At 46.4% G+C, this 13,234-nt stretch overlaps 1 protein-coding gene across 1 annotated transcript in view; it reads left to right on the top strand.

Moving 5' to 3' along the window:
• EYA2 (EYA transcriptional coactivator and phosphatase 2) overlaps positions 1-13,234 on the top strand; it is an 80,236-nt gene that overhangs the window by 22,701 nt on the left and 44,301 nt on the right. The window contains exon 2 of the mRNA XM_080814476.1: positions 11,846-11,935. Within this exon, the coding sequence (XP_080670602.1) occupies positions 11,876-11,935 (60 nt within the window). The 5' untranslated portion in view covers positions 11,846-11,875. The remainder of the gene's footprint in view (positions 1-11,845; positions 11,936-13,234) is intronic.

The following is a 13,234-nucleotide window of genomic DNA, read 5'->3' as shown; positions in this document are numbered from 1 at the left end:
GCTCAGGTCATGATCTCAGAGTCCTGGGATCAAGCCCTGTATCCGGCTCTCTGCTCAGCAGGGAGCCTGCTTCTCCCTCTCTCTCTGCCTGCCTCTCTGCCTACTTGTGATCTCTCTCTCTCTCTCTCTCTCTGTCAAATAAATAAAATCTTAAAAATAAATAAATAAATAAAGGCCCCTGGGAAATAAGGTAAAGCACTAAGCACAGGGCTTAGCACTTAGCAGGCACTCAAAAACCAGGAGAGCTCTAATAATGAGTATTATGATTTGGAGGAAGCTGTCTTAACCCCTTGCTTTTGAAGAAAGCGGGGAGGTTGAGGTGTAAGGACAAAGTGAAAATTGAAGTCCTGCAGCCGATGGGGACGTTTGGAAACTGCAGCCACATGGGCTCTGCTCCCTCCCTCCCAGCGCAAGAGAGTCACCTGCCCCGAAACACATTGCAGTGACTTAGGGGCTGGGCCCAAGGACCCAGGGGGCATCCTACAGGACCAGCGAGAGTTCTTGGCTTTGTGCAGGATAGGAATCAAGTACAGCCAGGAGGAAGAGAGCCTCGTTTACTGAATAGTGTGAGTGATAAGAGTAGAACAGACAGGGCATCTGGGAGACTCCGAAAAGGAAAGGTGAGTCTCCCTGCCGCTTGGGGTTAGGGGTTTACACTGGACAAGGGTCCGGGATAGATGTTCCTTCAGGAATCCAGGGTAGGGTCCCATCGAGGTAAACAATAGGTGTTATTCCCTAAACCACCCAAGGCAGGGGTGTTGATCCCGATGTCAACTGAGGTTTGTTCGAAACTAATGTCCTCCAGCTCGGGATCTGACTCTTCTTAGATGTTATCAGGGGTTTGGGGCCTAGAATGAAACTCCGAGAATGATTCACTCTCTTGCTTCCCCCTTGAGACAGGGAAATCACTTCTTTGGTTGACTCAGATGCAAGGTGAAATGTAGAATAGGAGTAAATGGGGCCTAGCAGAGAAGCAACAGAGAGAGAGAGAGAGAGAGAGAGCGCCTTTCCAAACTGCTTCCCTATCTTGGTAGGGGACAGTCGACAGCGTGGTTGCACTTGGCCTCTAGATTTGAGGCACTGCTCTGCTGCCAGATTTTCCTAAAGCAGATTTCAACTTGATCACCCCACCCAAAGCCCCTTTTTCATTTTTAAAAATTTTTTTAAAAGCCCCTTTTAAAATAAATAACTTAAAATGCCCCATTTACTACCCTGAAATGAAAATCTAAATAATGCAGCCCACCCACTCACAACTTAAAAGAAAAAGAATATAATATCATGAATGTAACATAATGAAAAGAAATGAAAGAAAACACATTTTAATATATATTTCAATATGTAAACACCCAGGCCTGACGACAATAGGAGACACAGTGAAGGAACGTGGTACGTGTACCTGCTTCTCATTAAAAAGATTTGCATTTAAGAGAGGAAAATCCAGAGCCATTCTGAAGGAGTAGAACTGGGTGTTTATGGAGTTTCTATCACATCAGCATGACTGGTTAAATCAGTGGCCATTGGGATTGAACTCAACCTCCAGCCCCTCACCCCTCCTCCCCCCAGAGGTCAGGGAGTGAGGCTGAAAGTTCAGCCCTCTAATCCCTTGTTGGTTTCCCTGGCAACCAGCCCCCATCTTTAGGGGCTTTTTTTTTTTTTTTTTAAGATTTTATTTATTTATTTGATGGAAAAAGAGATCACAAGCCGGGGTAGCAGGGAGGGGAGAAGCAGGCAGGGAGCCCAATGCGGGGCTTGATCTCAAGACCCTGGGATGATGACCTGAGCCAAAACCAGGAGCCACCCAGGCATCCCTTCAGGGACTTTGCAAAAGGCACTTCATTAACATAAACTCGCTGTGGTCCGAAGGGTCTTGTTCTGAACAAGACACCCAGTTCACCTTCAGTGCTCTCATCACTTAGGAAATTCCAGGGTTTTAGGAGCTCTGTGCCGGGAAAGGGGACAAAAACCAAATATATATTTCGTATCACACACTCCCAAGTACTACTAACCACCCCACCCCAGCCAATTACTATGACCATGAAAACCACCAGTCCTTCTCCAGGAGCTGGGCCACCTCTGCCGAGAACCACCGCCTTAAAGCCTAGTACGGAAGACGATGTGCCCAGAGGAGCAGCATTTTGTAATTTCATCATCGCCTGATGTGGAAGGCAGACCAGTGGCCCCTGAAAGATCTCCACGTCCAGTCCCCAGGACCTGTGACTGTTACCTTCTATGGTAGATGTGATTAAGTGGCCCCAGTGTGATCACGAGGGTCCTTGCAGAGGGAGGCAGGAGATCGGAGCGCAGAGCAGGAGATAGGACAGAAGGAAGGGGTTGAAGCGGGGGCACCGGGCGTGCAGGTGGCCTCCAGCAGCTGAAAAAGGCAGCCCAGGGACCCAACACCGCTGCTTGTCTTCATGCTTACCTCCCAGTTACAGTGACTGGAACCGACTTGCCATTTACATTGTGATAAGAACCTTGTTTCTCAACTATATGCATTCAAGTTAAAAAAAAAAAAACAAAAAGGCAGGGAGGGTATCTGAATTAAAGGAAAATGTTAAGTTAGCCCGGTTGCCCTGCGGTGGGACAGAACTTACAGAGGTGTAACGAGTATGGCTGTGGGCTGGAAGATACCAGGTTAAACTATTGCATGGGAATTTCCAAGAAGGGAAAGTATTCTGTTGGAAGATTCTGGTCCCTGCTGCTTTTTGCTAATAATGCCTAAACACCAGGAGCCGGTCATCGCGCATGCATTAGCCTCCAGGATTCCTGGGAGGGACTCGTTGATTGTATTCAGATGAGGAAACTGAGGCCCAGGAAGTATGAACATCTCATCCAAGGTCATGTCCTTGGGGTTTTGGGGGGAAAAAAAAAGGCTTTGAACTCAGGTCCCACGAACTGCATGGTTCATGCTCTCGGCGATTTTTGCTCTATGGAGCTGCTTGTCTATGGCCACTTCAAACACACGTTTGAAAGTGGAGACAATTTGGGGTCATCATTTGCAGGAAGCCAGTTGCCTCATTAGACAGTGCTGTGTGGAAGAGAGACTGATGCTCTCAGACCAGATAATTACCGGATCTTGGTTTATATCACCTTGGGAAGGGGCTGTTAAGAGGTTCCATCAGAAGACAAGACATTCAGTCTTTCTGAAGTGCCACGTGGCAGAACTTGATTGTTGTTAAGATGTAGAGAAGCATTTGAGCTTGACCACTGGACACTGGCAATGTTGGAAACACCCAGTTTTGCCCAGACATGGGGAGACGGCAAGCAGAGTCAAGAATTTTAGATTATAAGTGACAAAAGCTCAACACACATTAGTTTAAGCCAAAAAGGAAAATGTATCTACTCCTATGACCAATATGTCCCAAAGGGGACTTCAGGAACAGTGGGATCTAGTCCCCAAATAATTTTGTCTGAACCTATATGCCCTGTCAGGGAGGCTCTGCCAATGTGATGACAAAGATGGCTGCCGGCAACTTCCAGCAGAAGTTCTCCCAGCTCGCACCGGGGGTGAGAAGCTGCCACTTTCCCAGCAGTTACAGCTAACGTCCTGGTGCCAATTCTCAGGGGCTTCCATTGGCCACATGACCATCCATCACAATGGCTCAGCCCAGGCCTGGGTTATGAAATCATCCTGGGAGGCCAATAATGGGTACTATTTTTGCTAAAAATTAATAACTGCTTATTTATAGAGTTGAAAGTTCATTCCCAGAGAGATTAGGTCTCTGCACAATATCATGCCACTGCCCCTTTTCCTCACTAGTTGGTGTTTTTGCAAAGTGTCTAATGAAGACCCCAAGTCGGGGGCCCTCAAGACCACCCCCAGGCTCGATGAGCTGCTAGGAGGACCCACAGGACTCAGAAGAGCTATTATGTTCACCGTTAGAGTTTATTACAGTGAAAGGACGCAGGTTAAAATCAACAAAGGGAAAAGGCACATGGAATAAGATCCAGGAGAAAGTAGAGACCACCTTCCAGAATCCTCTCCCAGTGGAGCACAGACTTTCCAGTGACTTCTGCCGGCACTGATCTGACCACACATGCCGGGTGTGGCCAACCACTGGTGCTCACCTGAACCCTGGTGTCCAGGATCTTACTGGGCTCCGTGCTGTAAGCACACAGTGCCTCAGCGACCCAGACTCCAGCCCCCCAAAACAAAAACGGGCACTCTCCCTAATTCCATTGTTAGCAAACACTGATCAACCAGCATTGCACGGCCCAAGGCTCATCTGTCAGGAGCGGGCCAAGGACCAGTCTTGAAGAGGACTCGCTTAGGAATGCAAAGGGTTCTAGCAACACTGGCCTGCCCGGTTAACGCTTTCCTGACAGACAACCTCTGAAGCTTCACAGCAAGGAGCCCACAGGAAACCAACCAAATGGCTCAGCTCATGGAGACCACTGGATGCTGGGCCTGGTCCATCAGGATATCCCAGGGGCGACGTCACGCTTCTTTCCAGTCATGCAGCTGAACCATGGAAGGTAGACACGTCCTCAGAGCAAAGACGCCCTGACAGGCATCATGACATAACCAGAGGATTGTGGTGTCAGGTCAGACCTGGGTTCTAGTCCCAAAGCGGCCTCAGGAAGAGATGCATTTTATACCATGACCCATCTCTGCCCCTCCCCCACCCTCCCTCTGTCTCAAACACACACAAACACACACTCCAACTGAAATAGAAGTTCACCATTACTGTGAATGACATACTTGGGTATTTGCCGTCTATTCTGGGGATTGGCAAACTTTTCCTGTAAAGGGGTAATAACGGGCACCTGGGTGGCTCAGTAGGTTGAGCATCTGCCTTTGGGTCAGGTAGTGATCCCAGGGTCCCGGGATTGAGCCCCACATTGTGTTCCCCACTCAGGGGAGAGCCTGCCTCTCTCTCTCCCTCTGCCCCTCTCCCCCACCCCAACCCCCACTCATGATCTTGCCCTCTATTTTAGATAGGTAGATAGAGAGATAGACAGATAATAAATATTTTAGACTTAGGCCAGGCTCTGTAGTACCTACCAACCCTGCCACTGGAGCACAGAGGCAGCCATAAACATTAAGTGGACAAATGGACATCACTGTGTTGCAATAAAACTTTATTTACAAAAACAGACCATGGGCCACAGATTCTCTTGTATTTCTTCCATTCTTTTTTTTCTTTTGTAATGCTGGCCATTAAAGTAAACTTTCAGTAGCAATTATAACGAGCGCTTTGAAAAAGGCATTTGATTCTTACAACAACCCTGTGTGGTAAGTAACCCCATTTTACAGATGACAAACTGAGGTGTGCTGAAGTTAAGTAACTTGTACAAGGTCATCTAACTGGTAAGAGGTGGAATTGGCGTTGGCCATAAGCAGTCTGGCTGAGAGCCCACTCTCTTAGTCTCTACTCCAGAGCATTCAAAAAGTAGCTGTTAACATTATCACTCAACCAGCCACGAAAGAACCTTAAGGCCCACAGTCACCTGAAGTTTCAGGATAAGATTAGGACAAACCCTCCTTTAGTTCAAAGGGTTGTTGTGATGTTGAATAAAGAGTGTGCGCATCTCACTTCTTTAAACGAAACGTGCGTTAAAACCATCTACAACCAAAGCACTACATGCTTCAAAACAGAAAACAGGGTTAGCTCAGAGAAGAGATTTCTATAGTGGACAGGTAGAGTTACTCATTTAAATGACTGTTTGGCAAAAACGTGGACTCCTTTTGAAATGAAAATGTTGCCTTCTAATAGATAGAGGAATGGGAAGTAGACCTCCAAGAATATGGCTTAAAAATGGGGAGCTCGTAAATTTGGGCACAATGGAGACTTGGTATTAAACAGCCACCGTCGTCTTAATTAACCCAAGTAACCTTTGTGTTCGGAAATGGAAACCTCCAAGAATCCATATGCTGTTTTCTTCATTCGAGTTTGTTTGACATCAGATTACTTTCCTTTTAGGAAAGATTTTCGATTTCACGCTCTTACCGTATCCCACCCATCTAGGAGACACAACCGTGCATCACAAGACAACTGAGTTACTGATCCACAGGGCAGATCTTAGAACAGCCCAGGTGGAGAAAGTTCCTGCCATCCTCCTCTTGTTAGAGAACTTCACCAGGAATGCGTAATAATTAGATCCCAGAGCTGCATCCAGGTCCACAGCACCCCCCCCCCCCCCGAGGCAGGGTGTCAAGTCTTGGAGCCTCCACGTCCGTCTCCTGAATGAACGCTCGCACAGCACAGCTCGCCACGTCACTCTCAGTGTTCCTTAGAACACGTAGAAAAAATCTGCAGTGCCTTTGATTTGTCCCCTCTCCGGGAGAGAACCACCCCAAACTGTTAAGTCAAATAAAGATGACGTTCCGTCCACCCAACACCACCTGGCCCCAGCACAGTCCTTTGATGGACAAGTTACAAATAGAAGCCTATTTGGGCGGGGGGATCCCTTTTTTCAGTCCTCCCTTCTGGTTTAAATTGATCATTTGTTAAAAACAATCTGGGTATGCTGTTGCTTATTTAGGAAATGAACCTAAACAAGCTGATGATTTTTTAATCCAAAGAGTATGTCATGATTAAGAAGTGGTTTTCATGCAGTACCACCTGATTTGGGGTGTTCGGGCTGGGTTTATAGACACAGGTTCTTGGCGTAAGGGTTCAAGGACGTGGCCTGGGGGATTTTGACAATGACCAGTGCTGGTAGAGTGTCTGCTGCATAAACCTCACAGCGATCTCGGGTATTAGAGGGGTCAGAGTGAGTTTGAATGGGTCATTGGCCTGTTTGTAGCTAAAGAACGTGGCGTGAAGGTTTCTCTATGTTAGGCTTTATTTGACAGGGTGGTGTGCTAGATCAGAAAGAGGATCCCCCTCCAAGTTGCACAGAGCGACTAAAACCAACAGACCAAGGTGGTGTGTTTGTGGAGTAAATTAGGAACAGATTGGGCAGGTAGCAAGAGACAAAACCAGGGGCTTTCTCTTGCCCTCACTGTGGATGTGTTTCATGTTAATTACTGCTGAATCCCCGCCCATTTTATTTTTTCCTTAGTTTCTCAGTCTTTGCAATCCTGGAAAAACATTTTCTACTTGGGTAAAGTGGTCTGGCTCAGGGTCACACTTTGTATTACTTAATTCCTGGGACAGTTGGGCTATTCCAGACTTTTCTGCCTCTTACAGCTAGTTAATATCAAATTCCTTAAAAAGAGGTCCCACCTACAGAGTTCAGAACAATCCCCAGCCAGCATGCAGGCAGATTTTAGGAAAACCTGAAACAATGAGAATCTCAAGGAGTAGATGGGCATTCTAAAGGTTCCTCTCAGAAACATCTGGGTGTTTTTAAAATTTTGTTTGAATTTTTTTTAAGATTTTATTTTTAAGTAATCTCTATACCCAACATGGAGCTCAGATATACAACCCTGAGATCAAGAGTCTCACATTCCACGAATCGACTGAGACAGGTGCCTCAAAATTTTGTTTTAATTTTGATTATATGATAAGTATGTGAATCCCTTCTCTTTCAAAACAATTTAGAATATTCTAGCTCGTGCTAAAGTTCACGTTCATCTTTACCTCGAATTCCTGTCCTCTCCACTGTGCCTTCCAGAAGTAGTTACTGTTCTGACTCTGGGTATATCCTTCCAGAAACTTATAAATATAAAGTGACTATGGAAAATATGTAGTAGCATTGTGTGTGTTTCTAGTAAATGCCAGTAACATGCAGTACATAACTTTCAGAAAACTGTTAATTTCACTTGGTATTATTTTTTTGACATGTCCCTATTAATACGTGGAGATGTGGTTCATTTCTTTCAATTAAATTTAGTTTTCCACCGAACAAATATACTACATTTTATTTCTCTAGTAACCTTTGGCCAGACAGCTAAATTGTTCAATCTTTGGTATTTACAAATAATTCTGTAATGAATGACTTTTTACATGTCCCCTGTTCCTCTGCATGGGTTTTTCTCTAGGGAATTACTCAGTATGTTCCCTTTTACTTTTAATTTTGCTTTTTTTAATCTAGGAAGTACATGCATAGAGTTTAAAACTCATATAGATCTACAAAAGAAAGTGTTAGGGGAAACAGCAGTCCCCAGTGGACCCCACACATACCCTTCCTTTCTGCCCACAGGCAACAACTTTCAACCCTTGCCGATTCTTTTGGTACTTATCTCCAAATTTCTAAGTAACCTGCTTATGTTATTACTTCTTGATTTTTCATTTCCATTTTAGGCATGCTCCCTGACTTCCCAAACTAGAGGATGAGCATTTAGCTCTCTTTCCTCACCCTGGCCCCCATCAGGCACACGCAGACTTCCTCCCCACATCCTACCGGTATCAGTAAGATGTCATGTCAGCTGTATCAATATTGAACATTTGCCTTCTTCTAGCTACACAAAATACTTTTCACGGACAGCCCATCCCATACGCAATAATTGCTTTTCCTGTTTTATGCGCTGGCCTGGGAGCAGACATTTTTCTATATAAATCCTTTCAGCGGGTGAGTGTAGACGGCAGCTTCTCATTCTTGTCCAGCGCACGGAAGCCTGCTCACCCGTGGTTGGGTGCGCGGCTTCAGAACGTACAATCGCGCAGGGGTGAAATGGTTCGGGGGTGAGTCATGTGTGGAAACACCCCCCCCCACCACCAAAACCATTTCCCGGGTCACACACCAATTCCCTGCTTGACCCAAAACGTTTGCTTTCCTTGTTTTTTCTTCATTTCTCACTGAGTACCCTGCCACCTTCAAGCCAGGACCCGGAGTGCTAAGCTTTGGCTTCTGGGGCCCTAATGAGGTGTTTCACCTAATTTCTCTGTTCCTGGGCTTGATTCTTCACAGTTGTGTGTGTGAGCTGAGATCACCAGCTGCATTGTTCCCCCTTTTTTTTTTCAGGGTCAAGAAGGGTTTATGTCGTTAATTATTTATTTTTATATTAGAAGTGAGACAGCCTCCTGGTGAAAAATTCAAGCAGGAAAAGACGTGTACAAGGTCCCCTTCACGCCTCCTGCCACCACAGCCCCTCCAAGGCCTCTGCACAAGGAGGGCTGCTCTGGGGCCCCGTGACCTGGGTTCACATCCCAGCACTCACTAGCTGCGGGGCCTTGAGTAAGTTACCTAACCGTTTTGGGCCTCAGTTTTCTCATCTGTAAAATGGGAAAATAGTAATGCTCAACTCGTAAGTCTTTGTGGGACTTAAATGAGTTAATTTGTACAGTGGCACAGAGAAAGCACTTAATAGATATTAACCTGGAGTATTACCAAGGATATACGAGTGTTGTATATCCTTTTAGACCAGTGGTTCTTACCTTGGCCACTCATTCAAATTAGGAGAGTGGAGAGATTTCAAAATGTCTGATGCCTGGACCCCATCCTCAGAAATTCTGATTTTATTGGCCCAGGAGAGGGCCTGAGCATCAGGATTTTTACCTGCTCCCAATCATTGCAGCGTGCAGCCAGAACTGAGAGCCATCGTGCCGAATATTTTTCACATGTATCAGTTAGGATAGGTGAGGTTATGCTGCAGTAACAAACACCTCCAGGATGTCATCCACTTCTCTTTTATGGTGTATGCCTGTTCTGGTTTGTTGCAGCTCTGACCCACGTCATCTTGTCTCTGGAGCATTTAGTCTTGTGAAGTGAGAGGAGAGAGCATGACCAGCCATGCACTGGCTTTCATTGTTTTTATTTTTATTTTATTTTTTCAGTGTTCCAAGATTCATTGTTTATGCACCATACCCAGTGCGCCATCCAATACATTCCCTCCTTAATACCCACCACCAGGCTCACCTAATACCCCACCACCCTCCCCTTCAAAACCCTCAGTTTTTTTCTCAGAGTCCACAGTCTCTCATGGTTCGTCTCCTCCTCCAATTTCCCAATTCACTTTTTCTTAATGTCCTCCATGTTATTTCTTATGCTCCACAAGTGAATCCATATGATAATTGACTCTCTCTGCCTGACATATTGCACTCAGCATAATCTTCTCCAGTCCTGTCCACGCTGATACAAAAGTTGGGAATTCATCCTTTATGATGGAGGCGTAATATTCCGTTGTATCTATGGACCACATCTTCTTTTTTTTTTTTTTTAAAGCTTTTATTTATTTATTTGACAGACAGAGATCACAAATAGGCAGACAGGCAGGCAGAGAGAGAGGAGGTAGCAGGCTCCCTGCAGAGCAGAGAGGCCAACACGGGGCTCGATCCCAGGACCCTGGGACCATGACCTGAGCCGAAGGCAGAGGCTTTAACCCACCGAGCCACCCAGGCACCCCTGGACGACATCTTCTTTATCCGTTCGTCTGCTGAAGGGCATCTTGGCTCTTTCCACAGTTTGGCAATTGTGGCCATTGCTGCTATGAACATTGGGGTACAGATGGCCCTTCTTTTCACCACATCTGAATCTTTGGGGTAAATACCCAGTACTATGCACTTGCTTTTAAAACTTTGGACCAGAAATGAAACACAACTTCGGCTCACATAACATTTGCAAGTCACACAGTCACATCTGAGTAAAACAGGGAGGGTATATTTCAGGGGTCGCCAGACTTTTCCTGCAAAGGCCAGATGGTAAATATTTCAGGCTTTGCAGGACACCTGGTCTCTGTGGCTCCTGCTCTCCTCTGCTTTCAAAGCGCCAAACTTGCCACAGACAACACACTGTTGAAGAATGGAAAAAGTCAGGGCGCCTGGGTAGCTCAGTTGGTTGAGTGTCCAACTCTTGATTTCGGCTCAGGTCATGACCTCGGGGTCATGGGGTTGAGCCCTGCATCGGGCTCCATGCTGGGTGTGGAGCCTGCCAAAGATTCTTTCTTCCCACTTCCCCTCCCCCCACTTGCACACACATGCACTCTCTCTCTCTCTCTCAAAAAAAATTTTTTTTAATGTGGAAATTCATTCCTAGCTCATGAGCCATACGCCAACAAGCAGGAGGCCAGACTGGGCCCGTGGATGTAGTGTGCCAATGCCCGGTGTGGGTCATCCTCCTGCAGGGAGAAGCGCTCCAGGAAGAGACCCCAAATATGGGTGAAGAGTCCCACAGTCCACCACAGCCTGTGTATAGGGGAGACGGAAAAAGAAGGGACCTTTGTACTGCACAGTTGTTACTTCATATCTTGGTGATAGTTTCACATCGGGAACTCCCACATGACTTTACTTTTTTTTTTTTTTTTAAGATTTTTATTTATTTATTTGACAGCAGAGAGCACAAGTAGGCAGAAAGGCAGGCAGAGAGAGAGAGGAGGAAGCAGCAGGCTCCCTGCCGAGCAGAGAACCCGATGTGGGGCTCGATCACAGGACCCTGGGATCATGACCTTAGCCGAAGGCAGAGGCTTTAACCCACCGAGCCACCCAGGCGCCCCATGACTTTACTTTTTTAATGGCGGCCTAGATTTCCGGGGTAACGATAGGCCATCATGGGGTTTTGTTTGTGCGTTTGTTTTTATAATTAATCCTCTTGTGAGGTCACCGTGATATTGCACATATCGAGAGGAGTATGACGGCATCCACAGAGAGACTGTAGTAAAGAGACAACCAACATGTCGGCTCTCATGGTGGGTTTTATACAGTGTGCGCCACTTCCCTGCAGTCTTCCAGGCCTCCCTGGAAGGGGAAAGGCTGGGAGGGGATCTCCTTTCTTGCTGCCATTCCCGGATCTGGCAACGCTGAGCACCGTCGCAGTTGCGGGGGCGTTTAGGGGAGAGGGCTAGTAGAAACTAGGGGCGCCTAGAAGGGAAATCTCAGAAGCCGTCGGGCATCGTCACCCTGACCCCACATGGAGACACATCTGAGGCCGCGTGGGAGCCCATCGGGAATGACCCTGACAGCAGGGGGGATGGGAGAGAGAGGCGCCGCCGGCAGGTGACTCTGTCCTTTCTTTCTACCAGGACACCACGACGTCGGTGCGCATCGGCCTGATGATGGAAGAAATGATCTTCAACCTTGCAGATACACATCTGTTCTTCAACGACCTGGAGGTTTGGCACCCCCTGCCCCGTCCCGCATCATAGTCCCCATGCTTAACGACCTGCGGTGGGTTCAGGGGAAGAGATGCTGCCGTCTCTCTTTTCTGTTTTTCCTTTTTTCCTTCGGAGGCTAGAAACTTTTGCTGACAACCCCCAAGAAGGCACAACGCTGTGGCCAGCGACAGTTTATTGAAAACACACTTGGCCAGCTGATCACCGCAGCTGCCCCATGCGGCCAGTGGGCTTCTCGCCACTCTGGCGGCGATGTCCACTGGCGGTTTCGCTAATCCAATTAAGGCCATGCGGTCGCTTCCTCCTGAAACTTACTATTTAATAAGTTTATTGAGGCAAATTAGTACAGATCCTCCTGGGTCAGTAATATTTAGCAGTGGGCCAGGATGGAAGCTTTTAAAAACAATTTACATTCCCCTGAAAACACATTTTACGGAGAAAGAGAGCAAGCAGAGGGACTGGTGCTTATTTAGTGTCTGCTTCTGTGCCTGAAGCAAGTGGCAAAAGAGATAGGAAAGGGGAAGGGGGCAGCGTCAGAAATGAATTTAACTCCTTTGTTTGTATCCAGCTTTGAGAAGGATTTCACATGGAAAACGTATTTAAAATTGAACTATTAAAGCAAAGCAAAAGAATAGAAAGCTAAGTTAATGAATAAGGGTAAGGCACTGTACCAAAAAATCTAGCTGAGGCGAACTACTGCCATGAAGTTCAGAATTAATCTCTCTGAGCTCCCTGGTAGCCAAAGCAAGGAGGGAAATACAATGTATGACTTACCTCTGATGAAAGAGCAAGCAGCTTTCTATAAGGTGAGAAGGGGTTTGGTGTGGGGGGTTTGGTTTTTTGGGGGGTTTTTTTTGGCTCATAAGAGGATTAATGGAGGGATCAAATGGCTTTGTAAATTATATTTACATTTTTGGTTTACCAGATTGAAAAATGAAGGTAACATAAAATTATACTGTGTATGAAAGAACAATCCACGTTATCTTAGCAGGAATATTTCTTCCTGGAATCAAAAATCCCTGGGACTAGCCTGTGAAGTAGAAACATGAAGGCTCTGAATTCAGATCCAGCCTGGTTGGCCCAGAGCATGACTAACACGCATCATGAGGAAGGTTTTCCTTCCCTCACCCCCTCCCCTCCAGCAGCCCTGTTTGTTTCCTGTGATTAAGAGTCTCTTACAGTTTGTCTTTCTCTCTGACTTCATCTTGTCTTATTTTTCCCTCCCTTCCCCTATGATCCTGTGTTTTGTGTCTTAAATTCCACACATGAGTGAGATCATTTGATAATTGTCTTTCTCTG

Source organism: Martes martes, assembly GCF_963455335.1.
Source record: "Martes martes genome assembly, chromosome: 9".
Taxonomy (NCBI): Eukaryota; Metazoa; Chordata; class Mammalia; order Carnivora; family Mustelidae; genus Martes; species Martes martes.
Note: the sequence above shows the minus strand (reverse complement) of the source record. Positions and strands in the feature narration are given on the sequence as shown.